Below are 19,821 nucleotides of genomic sequence, written 5' to 3'. Positions count from 1 at the left end.
CCATTGGTCCGCCCTCACAATGGAATGTGATGACGTCAGAAGGCGGATCAATGAGAGGGAAGGGAAACCAGCACCAGCCAGCCACAGAACGTTGGAGATGAGGATTCAATCGCAGGAGAATCGCCCCCCCTCCCTCCCCCGTCCTCCAAGTTCCAGGCCCGCCCCCTCCCTCCCTCCCTCTCCTCCCCTCTGAGTTCCATGCCCCCTTCTCCTCCGAGTTCCAGACCCCCGTGTCTCCCTCCCTCTCTCTCTCTTCCCTCCGAGTGGCAGCCCGACCTGCGTTGCCCGCCCTCTTCTCCCAGTCCTGCGCCTGCCCCTTGCCTTCCTGCGTGCCGGCCTGAATTTAAAAGTTCTTACCTCGGGGTCCGCTGGTAGCAGTAAAAGGCGAGTAGGCACAGCGCTTCAGCCTGCCTTCCCTTCTGTCTCAGCTCTGCCTCTGGTCCCGCCCTTCCGGAAACAGGAAATGAGGGCGGGACCAGAGGCAGAGCTGAGACAGAAGGCAGGCTGAAGCGCCGTGCCTGCTCGCCTTTTACTGCTGCCGGCAGACCCCGAGGTAAGAACTTCTCTATGTACCATTCTTCACGCCAAGAGATTCTAGACCACTCACTCCTGTTGTAGACACGCTATCAAATAATCCAGCGCTGATCTTCTTGCGTCCATCCCTGTGCAATTTCTCGAGTTACTGAGCTTGTGTCTCCCCAGTAGCAGAAGCAGCACAGAATGGGGACAGTCATAAAGATCTCAACATGTATGTGGGAGAGGTGAGATAAGATAGAGACATGTACATACTTATGAAGCATAAATGCACAGTGGGTGAGTCTCTTTCAATTGAAAGGAAGCTCTGGAACGAGGAGGCATACGATGAAGGTGAAACAGGATAGACTAAGAAGTAACCTGTGGAAATACTTCTTCTTGGAAAGGGTGGTGAATTCATAGAATGGCCTCCCGATGGAAGTGGTGGAGACAAAAACAGTATCTGAATTCAAGAGCTTGGGACAAGCACATAGGATCTCTAAGGGAGTGGTAGGGAGAATAGATGGCATGGATGGGCAGACTGAATAGGCAATATGGTCTTTATCTACCTATATTTTTCTATGTTTCTAGAATGTGACATGATAGGACAGAAAGAGGATCAGCACAACTTTAGTACTGTGGCATGAAATGGCTCTGAAAACAATACCATCAACTCAAGCATGCGGATTGGACTATAAGCCTGTTATCAATGTCTCAGTTTTGGAACGCACCTTGAACCACAAATGGAGAAATTCAGTTTCTAGCTAACTGGGGACAGAGAGCAGGAACATAAAATACTGCCAGGCTAGTGAGGGTCTGTTACTGCCTAGGCATAAATTCGTTCCCTATGAAAAAGAGATTGCATAGTGTTTGGTCATCCTGCATTGCCCTCTGGTGGGGGGAAATAAGAATTCCTTATCTGTGCCACAAAGTTCTTGAGGAACAACACATTGATTTATTTAAATCTGTCTCATGTCTTTTTCAGTTGTAGCTCAGGTATAGTACATATTTCCCTGTCCCTGGAGAGCTCTCAATCTAACTTTGCACCTGAGGCAATAGAGGGTTAAGTGACTTGCCCAAGGTCATGAGGAACCACAGTGGGATTTTACTTGGCTTCCCCGGTTCTCAGCTCTAACCAGAGGTGCCAAGATACCCAGTTCCAAGCTGGAGATTTTCGGACAATACTGATTTTGAACTTACATTCCAGAGCAGCGTGAGGTTTGTAGTACCTGATCCTGTCCATTGAAATCAGTCCCGTGAGTCGCATAATGCACTAGGATGTGATGGTCAGAAATCCAGGTCTGCCCAAGATCTCCAGCCTGGAACCGGGTGACTTGGCATCTCTTGTCTATCCATTAGGCTATTCCTCCACTCACTGCAAATAGCCTATCCCTGCTGTTTGGGAGGGAGGTGGTGGCCATCTTCAACTGTGTTTCTCATTGCAGTGGCCTGCTCTCTAAGAAAATATTTGAAAGGCAAGCATTGTTGAAGCATTGTTGAAGCATCTCTTCAACAAGACATATCACAAAGATCAACACATGTGAAATCCTCCACATGTATCCAAAACTGTCTTATAATGTTTTCTTGTTTTGTTACTAATATGCTTCATCATTATCATGTAACCCCAAACCCTCTGTGATACCAAATGTCTACTCTCTTCTTGTATCCGCTATTCATGATGTATTGTAAGCCACATTGAGCCTGCAAAGAGGTGGGATAATGTGGGATACAAATGCAACAAATAAATAAATAATAAATAAATTTAGCAGCACCTGCTATCCAGATAAATGCTAAATGCTGCTGACCATATACTGAAAGGCACTATCCACTGCCTCTCACATCCTTACAGATTGCTTTGCACTATCTGGATTGGACTGGGTAGCAGCATGGGTGGAGCCAGGGCAGCCCCGAAACTTATCCGGAGAATGGAGATTTGCAGTCTGCTGTAGTGTTGCCAGGTGGGCGGTTTTACCGCCCAATTGGGCGGTTTTCCGCGACCCGCCGCGGGAAATTTTTGCCCGCGGCGGGTTGCGGTTTTTTGGGCTGCTTTTTGGGCTTCAGGGCGGTTTTTTGGGCGGCTTTTTGCCTTTTTCGGCCACGGGGGGCGGGGTTAGTGACGTTTTTGGGCGGGGTTAGTGACGTTTTGGGCGGGGCCGATGACGTGGGAGGCGGGGCCGATGACGTGGGAGGTGGGGCCGATGACGGGGAGGCGGGGCCGGTGACGGGGGAGGCGGGGCCGGTGACGGCGGGGGCGGGGCCGATGACGGGGGAGGCGGGGCCGGTGACGGCGGGGGTGATGACGCGGGGGTGGGGGTGTCAGGGGCGGGGTTTGTGTTTGGGCGGGTTTTGGGCTGTTTTTTGGGCTGGATTGGGCTAGAAAAAAATTTTCCACCTGGCAACCCTGGTCTGCTGTTACCTGGGCCTGCTTAGGCCAGAAAAAAGACTGTCTTGAGTTATCCAGATAGCAGAAGAATATCTCTATCAAGCTGATATTATCTGGATATTCAGCGCTGGACACTATCTGGATGTTTTTTGACTGCTGACTGGTTAAATATTGACCTGTTTTTTTTAAAATTTGGTTTTAGCTCGTGCTTTTTTTATGGTAGCGCAAGGTAAGGTACAGACAGGTGTGCCTCTGTCCTCAGAGGGTTTACAATCTAAGATTTTGTACCTGAGGCAGTAGAGGGTGAAGTGACTTGCCAAAAGGTCAGAAGGAGCAGCAACGGGATATGAATTCTGCCTTTCCTAGTTCTCAGCGACCTGCTCTAATCATCCTTCCTAAGGCCTCCACCCCATTGCTCTTGTCTCTGCCCCCTCCCCCAGCCTGTTCAGCAAAATCTTTCTTGTAGATGTTCTGCTGAGCTTGATTACTGCACAGCAGGAGCAGAATGCAGTCCACGAATAAAGGAATGGTTCATTGGCTGTGATTTCTCTTCTGTGCTCTCTATTTATATAGTTCCTCTTCTCTCTTACCCCAGCCGGGATGCCTGTTGTAATTGCAGTATTCTGCACCCGGAGGCAGAGGGTAGAAATAGTAGCCACATCCACACTGCTGGACCATTTTGTCCTGGAAGCAGGAATGTAAGCAGGCCTGGAACAGAGAACAAGAGAAAGGTCACATTTTCAGCTAGTTTTCTCCTGACGTTTGGGTAACTGTAAATCATTCTACTGCACTAGAATTCAATCAGCCAGCCAACAACCAGGAATATGCACAGAGGAGGTACCATGGGAAACAAACTTACGGGTTGCTGTCCCAGACTAAAGAGAGCTGACATCTCAACTATTGGCTGGGCAATTAATCACAGCGCTGATACTCTACCATCTCAGGTTCACAACTGGGTTTTCAAACTGAGAAAAATACGATTTATTTACAGTATTTTGCTGGGTCCTTTAATTACCATAACACTGTTGGTAATTCTACACAGTGACAACACTTAGCCAAAGTACTGCTGAAATGTCAATGCAACTTTCCTCCTTAGCATAGCTCTGCCAAACACACACAGATCCCCCAGCTGACCCTCACTAGACTCAGGGCCTTTCCTGGTAAAGGTTTTGGAGCTTGTTGTACAAAATGATCCGTTCTCACCTGTCGGGAGTAGGGTGTGTTGTAGAGGAGTTTAACTTCCACATCATTCCCATCGGCTGTACACTGTCCATAGACTCCTCCCAGTCGGTGGATTTCATCCTGACAGAATAGGAAAAATCTTAGTTCTATACCAACAAGATGTGTGGGCTCGAAATGAGAAAGACAATGTCTGGTATTATGGGCTGAAAATGTTTCTAGTTCTTGCAGCTGTTTTGATAGCGCCACATTTATTTATTGATTGATTGATTGATTGGGATTTATTAATCACCTTTATGAAGAGATTCACCCAAGGCGGTGCACAGCAGGTATAGTTTAACATAAAACTTACAATTTTGTTAACAGCATAACAATAGTAAAATAACCACGAACAAACATAAATACGATGAGGTAAACTTGAAAAAAGTAGATTGAAACCTAATGATAGAACTACGTGAAACAGTATCAAAAATATACACATCTAACAGCACTGGAATTCAAATACCAGAGATATAATACAATGTTAGCATGATACTAATGGTGGTAAGGGCTCCTGCATTAACCCAGCAGTAACTGGGCAGCGCGTGGCAGCCAAGGTATCTTCACAGTGGCAGTGGGGAGGGGGGGGGGGGGAAGTGGCGGCAGGAGAGTGGCAGCGGGGAAGTGGTAGTGACCACTGGGGGAGGCAGAAGTGGCGGTGCTCCCCCCCCCCCCCCACCTTGGGCCCTGGCCCCCTCTCCCGTTGAGCTCTGGCTACGCCCCTGGAGTATCTTGGGTTACTTCAGCCTGAATAGCCTAGTGGTTAGTGCAGCGAACTTTGATCCTGGGGAATTGGGTCCACTGCAGCTCTGGGCTCTGTCACTTCTGACTCTGGGCAAGTCACTTAACCCTCCATTGCCCCAGGTACAAAATAAGTACCTGTATGTATGTAAACCGCTTTGAATGTAATTGCAAAATACCACGGAAAGGTGGTATATCAAGTCCCATTTCCCTTCCCTGTGGCTGTGAATGGCTTACAAACTGCTTACCACTGAGGGCTGAGTTTTGGACCCTCAGAATTAAATAGTGTGCTGTAGATGTCTATACATCCGCTTAATGGTAGCAGAAGGCTCATGGGCCGATGCTCAGAACTCCTGCGGTAAGCTGACAAAATGCAGAAACCTACCTCGCCAATGCTCAAAGGAAATGGTATTCAAATTATATGTGCACTGTAAAGTGAAAGCAAGGGGAAGAATGTGCTTGGCACACGCACAGAAGAGTTTCACAGTAAGCTTAGCTCCTGCAACCAGGCAAGTCTGAAAAGTGAAGCACACATTGGCATCTGTTTTCTGCGCCTTTAAATATAAACATTTGAATTTTTTTTACTTGGCTTATATTTAAACACAGGAAATAGGCTCCAATGTGTGCTTTCAGTTTCAGATTTGCTGGGACTTGTGCTTATTTGGTTCTCCCTACCAGTGGCATAGCCAGACTGCCAATTTTGGATGGGCCTGAACCCAAAGTGGGTGGGCACAAAATTTTCTCTTTACCCCCCTCCCCCAGCAAAATTAAGTCACGCTAATCAGATGCATTTGTCACACAGGGTAAAGTGCTGCTTTTCAGTGCATCAGATTTCAGAAAATTTATTTAATAGCCTTAACACCCTTTTCAGTGAGCTTTCAGAGGCCAAAACCTCCTGCCTCAGGTCAGTATAATGCTGTTACGGTATCCTCGCCTGACCTAAGGAAGGAAGTATTGGTCTCTGAAACTTCATTAACACAGGTACCATATTACTTTATCCTAAATTAAAAATAAAATTATTTTCTTTACCTTTCTTGTATGGCCATTTACTTTTTCTCATTGTGTCGCTCCCAGTCTCTAGATTCTGCTTTCCTTTGTTTTCGCTTAACTCTTCTGCCACAGTTTCCTGGCCATTTCTCATTTTTCTCTCCTTTTTCTTTGCTTTCTTCAATATTTTTCTGCCTCTCTCTCTGTCCTGATTTAATTCATTCTTACTATCCATTCTTTAATTTCCTTCATCCACTTATGGCTTTTCATCTTTTTCTCACCCTTGTTCTCCCCATGCCCCTTCCTCTTATTCTCCAGTCTTTCACTACTCTCCTTTTCCATCCAGCAGCTCTCTTCTTTCTCTCCCCATCCTTCCAGTCTCCCCTCTCTCACCCCATCCTTCCAGTAGTCTCCCCTCTTTCTCCAGTGTCCCCCAGCCAGGCCCACCCGTAGCTATGCCCCTGCTCCCTACTGGTGCTTAGGGGCTTGCACAGACTTCCTTCTGCTTCAAAATTAAAAAGAAAACCCAACAGATTTTAAAGAAAGAATCGTGAGAAATCCTTTCTTCAAACACCCTAACGCCTGCTCTGCGCTGGCATTATTTTTAGTGGTAAGGATGGCTTTGACGTCAGACTCAGAAACAGAACGAAGCCTTGCGCTGGAAGAAGAGGACCTCGTCTGGTGGGGGTTCGGGTCCCCTGCCAGCAAAGGTAGGCGACAGCGGGTTGGCGGTGGGAGAGGGGTGTCGAGAGGGTCGTCGGCAGGGGAGTCCAGGGCCAAAACTACGGGGCCCCAGGCCCCCATGGCCCCACGTAGCTACGCCACTGCTGCATCTGTATGCTATTTGTGCTATTTGCACATTACAGCTTCTAGGCATTCTGCGCTCACTAATGTAGGCACTAGTCCGGCACTAATTGCCTCTTGCACCCGTGTTTTGTTTTGAGCATCGGCCCAACAGAGAGAAAGAGAGTGCATGCATGTAAAATGGAGAGATACCTAAAGGTGTTCTTTAAGCATATGCACACCTGTCTGATACCGATGGACATCTGTGTCCCTGGCCTGACCTCCAGCACCTCCTGCTCCATAGAAAGTGGCTGATTACGGTTGTGGATCATCACTCGGACACCTGCTGTGCTTAGGAGCAGAGGCCAGTGGTTCTTCTCCTTTGCCTTCACAATCAGGGAGAGGCCTGTGAAGAAATAACTGTATTCAGATATGCAGTGGCACCTGCTCTCTACGGAAAGTAGGACTAGACCCAGCCAACCCTTCAGAGAATAGCTTCCTAGTGGAGGTGCTAGAGAAAAAACCAGCTCTGGAATTCAAGAAAGTCTAAAATAAGCAGAGAGGATTAGGATCCTAGGCAGCAAAGATACATGGGTAAAGCCAAAGATCTGATAGTCTATGGCAGGGGTTCTCAACCATGGGAGTAGTTTGACTGTTTCATGGGGGGGAGGGGCAAAGGGTGGGGTGTGGCACATTAGCATATTCATTTGCATACATACATCTCATACATATTCATTATGGTTATTCCAAAAAAAGAGAGACAAAAACAAATTGAATAGAAAGCTGCTATATTGAAACAGTGAAGACATATAGATAGATCATTTTTTTAAACCAAAAATTAGCCAACAATGGGACATAGCTCTCATTATGCTCCATTTCACATTCACATGAATTAACAATGGGAGAGCACATTTTCCCTGGCCCCCTTCCCTAAACCTGACACTACCACCTTGACCTTGTCTCCTTTTCCAAAGCCCAACTGTTTCTCCCTTCCTGACGCCTTACTCAGCATTTCCCTCCCCCCTCCCCCCAATCTGGTAACATAGTAGGTGACAGCAGATAAAGACCTGTACAGTCCATCCAGTCTGCCCAACAAGATAAATTCATTATATAAGATATGTAGTGATACTTCATATGTATACCTGATCTTGATTTGTCCTTGTCATTTTCAGGGCATAGCCAAACTGTATCAGGTAAAGCACCCATTACAGTCTCAGTGCTAAAATGAGATCGAACCCCTGATTGGGAAAAGTGGAGAATGTTATGCTGTTCCAAAAAGTAAGACAATTGAACAGCAACTATCCCTTCCATCAGTTCCACAAACAACGGTATTGATGCAATTGGCCTATAATTTGATACCAACCCCAACGATTCCTTAGTACCAGTGGCGTAGCCACAGGTGGGCTTGGGTGGGCCGGGGCCCATCCACTTAGGGCTCAGACCCACCCAACAGCAGCACATATTTAGTGCTAGCTAATGGGGATCCCAAGTTCGCCAGCTGAAGACCTCCCCCTGATGGTGCTAAAAACACTGCTCTCCACTTCAGCAGTCTAAGCTTCCTAAGCTGCTGATATTGGCCTCATCACATTGGGGGGGGGGGGGGGGGGGAGGAGAACACTTGGTACCCACCCACTTCTTGACTAGGCCCACCCAAAATCTGCTGTCTGGCTACGCCCCTGCTTAGTACTCTTCAATATCAGTGTGATAATTATATCTCCTAACTCAGATGAAAATTTACCTAATGTACGACAGTGTTCTATCCAACTATCAAGTTGCTGCTTAAACTTTAAAGAAGCAGATAGCATCACAGTTGTCCAACCAACAATACGACCTAGCATATTTTTTATAAAGTGCATCTAACATTTTCCCCTCTAAAGGGAAAAACTGGGACCAAATCCCAAAGCAGCAGGAAGTGCTGTCACAGGGGGAGGTTCCTGCAGAGCCTGGCTGTGAGTGTTGCAGCACGCGGCTCTGTTCTGACAGCTCTTTTTCCTTTTAGATCTCAGAACCGCTGTGGGAAGGAGCTGCAGGTTTGAAGCGGGTGGGGGGGGGGGGGGGGTGAGAAAAGTGGGACGCGGGAGGTGGGAGAGCCAGAAGGGATAGTGCTGATGGTAAGAGAGAGAGAAAAAGAAGGATTTATGCTGGGGCACTTGGGGAAGGGGAAGATGAGGGAGGCACCCGGTCCAGCTGCACTTGGGGGGGGGGGGGGGAGGCAATGCCCCCTCTCTTCCAAACTACGCCCATATTCTCAAACTTTTCCTTGGGACACACTAAACCAGTCTGGTTTTCAAGATGTCCACAAAGAATATGAAAGACATAGATTTGCACACAAACAGGCAGTGCATGCAAATTTATCTCATGCATATTCATGAGAACCCCCTGGTCTATTATACTGCAACAGGAAAGGAAACTGGACAGATAAGAAAGACCTACTACTACTACTACTACTACTACTATTTAGCATTTTTATAGCGCTACAAGGCGTACGCAGCGCTACACAAACATAGAAGAAAGACAGTCCCTGCTCAAAGAGCTTACAATCTAATAGACAAAAATAAAGTAAGCAAATCAAATCAATTAATGTGTACAGGAAGGAGGAGAGGAGGGTAGGTGGAGGCGGTGGTCATTATCTGCCATTATAGTCTATATCAGGGCTGCCCATACCTGACCTAGGGACCCAACAGCCGGTAATGAATATGTATGAGATCAATTTGTGTATACTGTTATGTCCAGTGCATACAAATAGATCTTAAGCATATTCATTGTGGATATCTTGAAACCCTTTCTGATGGTAGGATTCACAGGACAGATTTGAGAAACCCTAACCTATTTTCTGCTCCAGTCTCTGGAACTCACCATACTCCATCCCAGGTGCTGTTGCTGTCCAGAAGGTACCTTTCCCCTCACTATTAAACGTGTAGCATCTTCCATAGACTGAGTGATGAAACTGAACATATTCACTGGAAACACAAAGAAGATAGAGAAAATCTCCTTCATTAAAATTCAGGAAATGCAAAGCTCTTTTTCAATGATACTGTTGAAGCCTCTCAAGACTTGTTAGACTACAAAGTCTTGATATCTTGAAAATATAACCTTGGCACACCAGACACACCTGAAGTCTCTATTATTTTTCTGAAGTCTCTTTTATTTAATAAATTACAGATAATTTACTCACAGTCAAATGTTCAGAAGTGCTGCCCCAGGGCACAGAGACTCCGTAATTCTGAGAGCTGTTTCAGTGGTTGGAGGTGAGAAATAGTTGAGCAGATAGAAGTATCTCAGAGCTGGGTGATTGGAAAGTGCAATATCTCATTGAGAAGATATATTCAAGGTAAAAAACCAAGTTCATTCCAGGGAGTTGGAAGCAGGACAAGTGCTGGTCTGAAGCAAGATGGTGAATGCCTCATGGCCAGAGGGACAGGCCGGTCAAGAAGGCTCGCAAGCCCAGGGAGGAGGAGGCAAAGACCAATTGGGACAGAGCATAGGCGTAGACTGGGGGGGGCAAGGGGGGGCAGTGCCCCCCCAAACGACGCGAGGCGCTGCCGCGCCATTAGTTAAAAAAAAAAAAAAAGTTAAAAAAAAAAAAAAAACATGCAGGCACGCGCTCCTCTCCGTCCGATTGGCTTCCCTGCCCTCTCTATCTGCGTCCCGCCTTCCTCTGACGTCATTTCCTTTCGGCGGGACGCAGACAGAGAGGGCAGGGAAGCCAAGCGGACGGAGAGGAGCGTCTCCGTCTACTCCTCTCTCTTCCTCCCTCCCTCCGGCGCAGGCAGCAGTCTTTTCCAGCGTTCCTGGCAGCAGTAGCGTTGTACACGCTGCCTTTGGCTCTGCCCCGAAGCCTTCTCTTCAAGTTCCTGTTCCCGCATAGGTGGGAACAGGAACTTGAAGAGAAGGCTTCCGGGGCAGACCGAAGGCAGCGTGTATATCGCTACAGCTGCCAGGAACGCTGGAAAAGACTGCTGCCTGCGCCGGAGGGAGGGAGGGAGGGAGGAAGGAAGAGAGGGGGTAAACGGAGTCACCATCTTGGACCTCGCGCGGGGGGGAGGGGTGGGGAGCAGAGGGAAGATGGATAGTACTGGGAGGGGTGGGGAGCAGAGGGAAGGAGCAAGAGATGGATGGGACTGGGAGGGTGGGAAGCAGTGGGAAGGAGCAGGAGATGGATGGGACTGGGAGGGTGGGAAGGAGCAGGAGATGGATGGGACTGGGAGGGTGGGAAGCAGTGGGAAGGAGCAGGAGATGGATGGGACTGGGAGAGTGGGAAGCAGTGGGAAGGAGCAGGAGATGGATGGGACTGGGAGGGGTGGGAAGGAGCAAGAGATGGATGGGACTGGGAGGGGTGGGTGGGGAGCAGAGGGAAGGACCAGGAATTGGATTGGACTGGGAAAGGAGGTGAGCAGAGGGAAGGAGCAGGAGATGGATGGGACTGGGAGGGGTGGGGAGCAGCGGGAAGGAGCAAGAGATGGTTGGGACTGGGAGGGGTGGGGAGCAGAGGGAAGGAGCAAGAGATGGATGGGACTGGGAGGGGTGGGGAGCAGAGGGATGGACCAGGAGATGGATGGGATTTGGAGAGGTCAGGCACAGCAGAGGGAAGGAGCAAGAGATGGATGGGACGGAGGGATGGTGAGCAGAGGGAAGGAACAGAAGATGGATGGGACTGGGAGGGGTGGGGAGCAGAGGGAAGGAGCAAGAGATGGATGGGACTGGGAGGGTGGGGAGCAGAGGGAAGCCTACTGGAAAGAAGACACTGCATAAAACAGAAGACACTGGGATCAAAGCGAATAGAAAAACTACATGATCAGACAACAAAGGTAAATAAAAGTTTATTTTATTCATAATTTATTAATTGAAATGTGTCAGCTTTTTGAAATGTGCATCTGTGATATTTTGCCTGTAAATTTCATTTCCTTCCTCCATATTAGCATATTCATTTGCATATGTATATATGCAAATGATATGCTAATATGCTCCGCCCATTTTTTTGCCCCCCCAAATGAAACAGTCAAACTACGCCTATGGGACAGAGCCTGCCATAAGGTGGCAAGGGAGGTCCAAGAGGACAGCCCTTGATTGGAAGGAAAGGTCATACTTGGCTGACCTCTCAGGACAGAGATAGTAAGAATGACCAGGAAATGATAACAGGTAGACAAAGGAGCCAAGCTTGGCTGAGAAAGAGAGGAGGTCTAGGCAGCAGCTCAACCAATGGTAACAGTTCTTATACAGACAGGCAAGTGTGGCTGCATTTACCTTTGAACTACATTACACACAATGCATTGCTCACGTATCTTTGCAGTGAGAAATGAGAATAACAGTAAAGGCATTAAAGACATTTTAGGATCACATTATACACCAGTCCAAGGCTATCAGAGGACAGAACAGACACTGAACATCTTCTGCATTGTAGATCCCCTCGGTCAGACTGCCAGGCCAGTCTTTTCCTGAGTGAAAGGCATTTTGGCAAAAGTGGGAAGAGGAGGGCTGAATGCACTTCTTTTCCAATAAGAACAGACATATGGGCTTTACTTATAGAAACTGATTGGAATGAATCACTTTCATAAAACATTATACATTGCCTTACTGGTGTAGTGGGACACCATAATGTACCTTTTTATGTAGTAATAGGAGGACTGTTCTGGATCCCAGTTTGAGAGTAGCAGCAGTCAGTCTAATGAGGGGTGTTCTACTCTGGGAAAACCCTATAGCAGGTGGGCCTTTATTTAGAGGCAAGCAAAGTACTGGGTGTGGAGAGTTGCCCACAATCTTCCTTTCTTCCTTCCCACTGGGAAGTTCAATAGCCGTGTAATTGAGGGATAGTGGATCCTCTCAAATAGTGGTCCACCAGGACTTTGGCCTTCTAGTCCAGAGACCAAAGGAGGAAGGAAAGAGAAGGGCCAGGAATGGTCTTGTTCCTAAAAAACCAGATGTATGTATGGAAGAGGAGAGGAATTAAGCCTGAGCTATAGCTGAATCCTGAGATACAAGGTGCCTTTAAGAAGGAGAAATAAGACACCACTGGGGAAATCCCATTTCCAGGAGAAGAGAGGAGAGTAAAGCTTTTGCTATTTCTATTGTCCAAATTGGAGAGAGGATTGGAGTTCAGAAGTTGTGGAACAGCAAGTGCAAGAGATTTGCAGGATAGAAAGTAGGACCCAAGTGCTAGGTATAATCCTTCCTGCTTAGTCCAGAGAGGCTGAGCCTGTGGTGAATGAAAGGCGAGGCAGAGTCCAGTACAAGGAAGAAGGGCCTTGATTGAGTTTGTAGAGACACCCAACAGGTGAAGATTATTATTATTATTATTATTAGCATTTGTATAGCGCTACCAGACGCATGCAGCGCTGAACACCTGATACGAAGAGACAGTCCCTGATCAAAAGAACTTACAATCTAAATAATACAGACAGATAAAACAGTTACAGGTATCCAGGGTATTTTCTCATGCCTTATCATTTTAACATCTGGATAGCCTGAGAGCAGAAGCATAGCCAGGTTTTGAGGTCAGGGGGAGCAGACCTTTTGTAAAACAGAGCTGATCCACATAGGCGCCATTTTATTCAAAATCTGTTTGGGGAAGTGGACGCTCCTTTTGCACCCTGCCTAGCTACGCCTCTGCCTGAGAACATTGGAGAAGGAAGTGGTTAGGGACTACCAGATGTCCTCTCCAATTGAAAGGCTCTAAACCAAGGATTAGAGTTGGTGCAAAACCCCTCAAGCAAAATGGATACAGAAAAATGCAGGAGATCAGAACTGACAACACACCCACGAACTGTAAATACTGTGAGCTTGTTGAATACTTTTTGCTATCATCTTACTTTATTTTTATGGACTCTGTGCTTTTTAGGGTTTTTCTTGCTGTACTTTTGCATATTTTTGTGAGTCTGGGGAGGGCCCAGTAAAAGGATATTTTTGTATGAATGCTTATCAGTGTCCTTCAGTTACTTTTCCAGTGTGGACTGAACATGCTTGGCGAGGGAGCACCCAGGGAATATACAGCTGGCCTACATAAACTTTTTGTCATTGTCCTGTATGCATGGGAAGAGACTGGCGGAGGAGATTTTTACATTTTAGCCATAGACACTAGCAAATGACATATGTACCGGTTCCTGGGATCACCCTCTGCCACAACCATTTGGGAGACAGGCTCACAGTACCACCTCTTCACAGGAGCATAAAAAGCAGAGTTTAAACAGAAAGAAAGCAAACTTTACTTCTCATGGGGTATTGGGTCAGGTCAGGGGGAGGGAGGAGGGCTAGACAGGATGTTTTCTCCAGAGCTTTTGGAGTTTTGGGGTGGGAATTAAATATCAGGGGGCCCATGCAAAAAGCTGTTGAGGAGGGGAGAGGATGGGTCAGATTGATGGGTCAGGTCAGGCTGGGGAGGAGGGGAGGGCTAGACAGGGTGTTTTCTTGCAGACTAAAAAAATGTTCTCTGTTCCTGTCAGTGTATGAGACTTTTTGCAGTGAGCTGAAGATTACTGTTACGATTTTAATATTGCAGTAATTTGCATGGTTATTGCTTACTGCATAGGGCAGAATTTTTTCATTGTTGGACAGTAGAAGCTGCATGCTGAGTTGGCTGTACTGCAGGGCTTTCTGCATCGGCCTCTGTGAGCCGGCATGATAAATGCCGGTTGTTAACAGTAGTGTAAGCCTGCACTATGAAGTCTTTATCTGCCGTCATCTACTATGGTACTATCGGTACCTGCAGGTATGTAGGAATGTGCATTAGCAGTGGGGTGCTCTCCTGTCAGCAAAGCCAGGTTTCACTTCTAAAGCAGAACAAAGCAACATTCAGGCATCAGGGCTTGAAACTCCTTTCCCTGGCCTGACAAAGTCAGTGTCCTTCAGCAGAAGTATGCTCATTTTCTTCTGCACAGTTTATGAAAGGGAAATGAGTAGAGAGGTGTGGTAGCCGTGTTAGTCCACTTTTAAAAGTAGCTGTGTTAGTCCACTTTTAAAGGTAATCAATAGAAATAAAACAAAATAAAACATGGAAAAGAAAATAAGATGATACCTTTTTTATTGGACATAACAATACATTTCTTGATTAGCTTTCGAAGGTTGCCCTTCTTCATCAGATCGGAAATAAGCAAATGTTGGTAGATGACAGTATATATAAGTGAAACATCAAAGCATTTCAGTGACAGTCTAACAGGATGGGGGTGGATAGGTGAGAGACAGGAAGAGTCGGGTGGATGAGGGACAGGGAGATATGCATGGAGACAGGAGGGTGACAAAGCAGTACAATTTTATGGTTTATAATGGGCTAAAAAACTCAGATCTTTGTTAAGTCCTGTCTGGTGGGTGTCAAAATATTTAATCATTCTGACTTCAAAGGTCTTTACTGTCAAGCCTCTTAAGACTTGTTAACTGTAAAGTCTCAATATCTTGAAGTATAACCTTCAGTACACACCTGAAGTCTCTTTATTTTCTGAAGTTTCCTTTATTGAATAAACACAGATAATTTATTCACAGTCAGATGTTCAGAAGTGTTGCCCCAGGGCACAGAGACTCCATAATTCTGAGAGCTGTATCAGTGGTTGGAGGCAGAAATCTGAAGAGAGGCAGCTTTACTGCAGAGGTGAGAAAATAGTTGAACAGGTAGAAGTGGAGCAGCTCCAGCATATATGGATGCCCTTGTCAACTTGCCACCAAGGAATTCACTTAGATCTTCTCATTCATACTTAAACCTCCACTACCCTGCGTGTTCTGGACTCAAGTATAAAACCACATACGCTTCCACCTTTTCCTATATCGGCACTCATTTGTGGAATACATTGCCTAAATCTGTAAAAACGGTTCAAGATCATCTGACTTTCAGGAAGTCTCTCAAGACCTACTTATTTGGGCAAGCTTACCCTAAAGATCCCCTCCTGCCTCTGTGATTCCTGGACTCCAACTCATATAAAGATCTTGTGGACTTAACTACTTTCTCTTAACCCTGTACCTTACCGCCACCCATATCACTTTCAATTTATTGTACTTTCCTGTTTATTAACTAAATGTTGTAAGCCACATTGAGCCTGCCAGCGGTGGGAAATTGTGGGGGTATAATGATATAAATAAATAAATAAATAAATAAATAACTAAGTAGCTCAGAGCTGGGTGACTGGAGAGTGTAATATCTCATTAGGAAGATATATGTCTCCATGCATATCTCCCTGTCCCTCATCCACCCGACTCTTCCTGTCTCTCACCTATCCACCCCCATCCTGTTAGACTGTCACTGAAATGCTTTGATGTTTCACTTATATATACTGTCATCTGACGAAGAAGGGCAACCTTCAAAAGCTAATCAAGAAATGTATTATGTCCAATAAAAAAGGTATCATCTTATTTTCTTTTCCATGCTTCATTTTGTTTTACTTCTATTTATTGCCTGCAGGGCCGGTCTTAGGCAGAGGCGACCAAGGCGGCCGCATAGGGCCCCGCACCTAAGGGAGCCCCGCTCAGCGTGCCTCAACTCTGCCTCGTGCCTCCGCTCCGACCCGGACCGGGACTGCATCGTCACTCAACCTCTCTCCAACCATAGGCAGATAAAGCATTCCTGGCATACCTTGTACACTGTAGCACTGTGCTGGATCTTTTCTTAATATTTTTCCTTATTTTCTCCTTTGCTATGAGAGTTGGAACTACTAATTGTAGTGGACTTGAACCGAATAATTTCTGGGGAGGGGAGGTTTCATCATGATAGCATTGTGCTTATTATTTCAATCAGTTTTTTTGTACAAGTTTAGCTTCATTTGTCTTTATTTGAAATTTCATAAATAAAAAAAATGTCTAAAAATGGAATAATCTTATCAATGGGGTGGAGCTAGGGTGGGGGCGGAGCTAGGGTGGGGCGGGGCTAGGATGGGGCCCCAACAAATTGGTCTGCACAGGACCCCGCACTTGCTAAGACCGGCCCTGATTACCTGAAAGGCAAATGAATCTCCTACAGTGCAGTCTAGTAGTGCTGTAGAAATAAGGAGTAATAGTAGTTTGTCTGTACTGCGGTGGCATAAATTCTACTCCATCAGCCCTTTGGTGCAGAGGCGGTCCAGGAAAGGAGGGGACCCACTTATGGCTGATCACATATCTTCTGAAGCAGATCCCATTTTGTTTAGGGACCCTTAATCTGATTTTCTGCTAGTACTGTACAGCCTTGAAATTATACTTCTTTTAGCCGAGGAGTTCTTGTCATGTAATTTCCAGAAAGAAAACAATTCCACAGGAAAAACTGATCAAGTCATATCTCCTGAAAGAACATGACTGAAGGACTTTTGCCTGATTATTACATGTCAGGCACCACTGCCTGCAGAAAGTTACGCTGTGGAATCTTTCATTCTCTTCCAGAAGTTGCAGACAATGAAATCCTCTGGCTGCATCTCTTACAAAAAGGGCAAACTGAACTGAGTATGGGAGAACATTGTTTCAGAAGTCAATATCATTTCTCCTCCCGCATACATAACTTTACACTAACTCTCCTGCATTATGCCACTGGCCTTCTGAGTGGCTTGAGTGTTCAGAGTGCACTGTAACTTGCTATCTACCCACAACCTGCCTGGGATTGCTGCTTGGGGTTTAGCGATGCATTATGTCCATCGCGAGCATAGTCTAAATACCTGGACAGGAATCTCCAAACTTGGTAGGTCTAACCACATCAATCCATAATCTCCTTAGAAGCCTGAGGAAAAGGCTTTGTACAAAGTACAATAGGTCCCAAGGGTGAGATGAGAAGAGGGCAGAGCCTTGTGGTTATAATCAGCTAATCAGCATGTTTGTGCTTACCTCGTTTGGCAGCCTTTCCCTTTGTACTTGCAAGAGTAGACAAAGTTCTCCATGTGTTCATCGTTGGTGATGTTCTTGATAACAGGTATCTGAGACATAATGTTCATAAATTGATACATGTACCAATCACTCAGGGCATCCACCCCAAACCAGTAGGACTTGTAGAAGCAGTCTGCACCCGTGGCATTGCACTGTAAGGACATTGGGCACAACACATTAGAACAGAAAAATCAATGAGTTGTCTTCTCATGATTGTACCATTGGGGCGATGCCACAGGAGAGAGGATCGTACCGCATCCATGTGGAAGGCATAGTGAAGAGGACTATCTCACTGGATTCAGGGATGTATGGGTTTGGTTTTCTTAGTACAAATAAGTACCTGCATATAATCTCATTCCGTTATTGGCGATCGCCATTGCGGCATAATGTAAGCCACATTGAGCCTGCAAATAGGTGGGAAAATGTGGGATACAAATGCAGCAAATAAATAAATATGCAAGCCGCATTGAGCCTGCCATGAGTGGGAAAGCGCGGGGTACAAATGTAATTAAAAAAAAAAAAATAGGACTGCAAACTCCAGAATGAATGAGATTAAAGATAGAATAAATAGGTCTTTGCTTTGTCCTCTTAGGAGAAACACGGTCATCCGGATACTTATGCAATGGTAAAGCCATTTGGTTGCCATATGAGGACATTCGAATGCACAAAATTAAAGGTTAACAAAACACAAACAAAAAATATAAGGTGATACTATTTTGTTGGATGAATTTAATACATTTCTTGACTAGCTTCATCAGAGCAAAACAAAATGAGCAAAATATAAATGAATCTTATGAAGCACATAGAAAGAAAAAAAAAAAAAACAGTGCACATCCCTGCAACATACCAAGTTGCAAACTGTGCCAGAACATATCTGCCCTCGCAACCTGCACAGAGTGGCGGGCGTGGACCTGGCTGCCTTGATGGACAAACTGAATGGACAGTGCAGGTCTTTATCTGCCATCATTTACCGTGTTACTATAATCACAAGACCCCATAGATATCCACATCGGAAAAACATTCAACATAAGAGGACAATACTTACACTTCTCCTCTTTATAAAGGCAGTTAATAAATCTCAGTAAATAATATAATATAGCATATATTATTCAATTGAGAAAACGTGAAGAATGTTACACTGGTGAGAGAGGCCAGATGTTAAAAATAAAGAATCAGGCTATAAGATATAGAGTACAAGTCCAAAAATCCGGATGCCAGAAATCCGGACCACCCAAGAAACCAGACTCTTTGAAACCCAAACCTTTTCTGGTAAACACAGCTGTAAAGATGCAGGCACGGGACCATTTTCCTGTGCGCATCACTCTTAGATCTTCCAGTTTCACTCCCTCTGACACAGGAAGTTTGTGTGGTGGAGGGGCATAATCGAAAGGGGCGCCCAAGTTTTCCTGAGGACGTCCTCGCAGGACGTCCCGGCGAAGGGGCGGGGAAACGCGTATTATCAAAACAAGATGGGCGTCCATCTTTCGTTTTGATAATACGATCGGGACGCCCAAATCTTAACATTTAGGTCATCCCTAGAGATGGTCGTCCTTAGACTTCGTCGTTTCTGATTTTCAGCGATAATGGAAACTAAGGATGCCCATCTCAGAAATGACCAAATGTAAGCCCTTTGGTCATGGGAGGAGCCAGCATTCGTACTACACTGGTTCCCCTGACATGCCAGGACACCAACCGGGCACCCTAGGGGGCACTGCAGTGGACTTCAGAAATTGCTCCCAGGTGCATAGCTCCCTTACCTTGTGTGCTGAGCCCCCCAAAACCCATTCCCCATAACTGTACACCGCTACCATAGCCTTTATGGGTGAAGGGGGGCACCTAGATGTGGGTACAGTGGGTTTCTGGTGGGTTTTGAAGGGCTCACATTTACCACCACAAGTGTAACAGGTAGGGGGGGATGGGCCTGGGTCCGCCTGCCTGAAGTGCACTGCAGTACCCACTAAAACTGCTCCAGGGACCTGCATACTGCTGTCATGGAGCTGGGTATGACATTTTTTAAAGTTCTTTTGAGGGTGGGAGGGGGTTAGTGACCACTGGGGGAGTAAGGGGAGGTCATCCCCGATTCCCTCCGGTGGTCATCTGGTCAGTTTGGGCACCTTTTCACGACTTGGTTGTAACAAAAAAAGGATCAAGTAAAGTCGCCCAAGTGCTCATCAGGGACGCCCTTTTTATTTCCATTATCAGTCGAGGACGCCCATGTTTTAGGCACGCCCAAGTCCCGCCTTTGCTATGCTGCCGACACACCTCCGGGAACTTTGGTCTTCCCCGCAACAGACAGCAGTTGGGGACGCCCAAAGTCAGCTTTTGATTATGCCGATTTGGGCGACCCTGGGAGAAGGACGCCCATCTCCCGATTTGTGTCGAAAGATGGACGT

General features: G+C 46.3%; 1 protein-coding gene across 1 annotated transcript in view; it reads right to left on the bottom strand.

Moving 5' to 3' along the window:
• SCNN1D (sodium channel epithelial 1 delta subunit) overlaps positions 1-19,821 on the bottom strand; it is a 50,341-nt gene that overhangs the window by 11,522 nt on the left and 18,998 nt on the right. Inside the window, exons 4-8 of the mRNA XM_030222146.1 lie at positions 17,390-17,580; positions 9,482-9,585; positions 6,868-7,031; positions 4,100-4,198; positions 3,487-3,604 (exon numbers count right to left, since the gene is read on the bottom strand). Coding sequence (XP_030078006.1) covers positions 3,487-3,604; positions 4,100-4,198; positions 6,868-7,031; positions 9,482-9,585; positions 17,390-17,580 — 676 coding nt within the window. The remainder of the gene's footprint in view (positions 1-3,486; positions 3,605-4,099; positions 4,199-6,867; positions 7,032-9,481; positions 9,586-17,389; positions 17,581-19,821) is intronic.

This window comes from Microcaecilia unicolor, chromosome 13 (genome assembly GCF_901765095.1).
Source record: "Microcaecilia unicolor chromosome 13, aMicUni1.1, whole genome shotgun sequence".
In the NCBI taxonomy this organism is placed as follows: domain Eukaryota; kingdom Metazoa; phylum Chordata; class Amphibia; order Gymnophiona; family Siphonopidae; genus Microcaecilia; species Microcaecilia unicolor.
The sequence above is the reverse complement of the archived record's forward strand: the minus strand, read 5'-3'. Positions and strand labels throughout refer to the sequence as shown.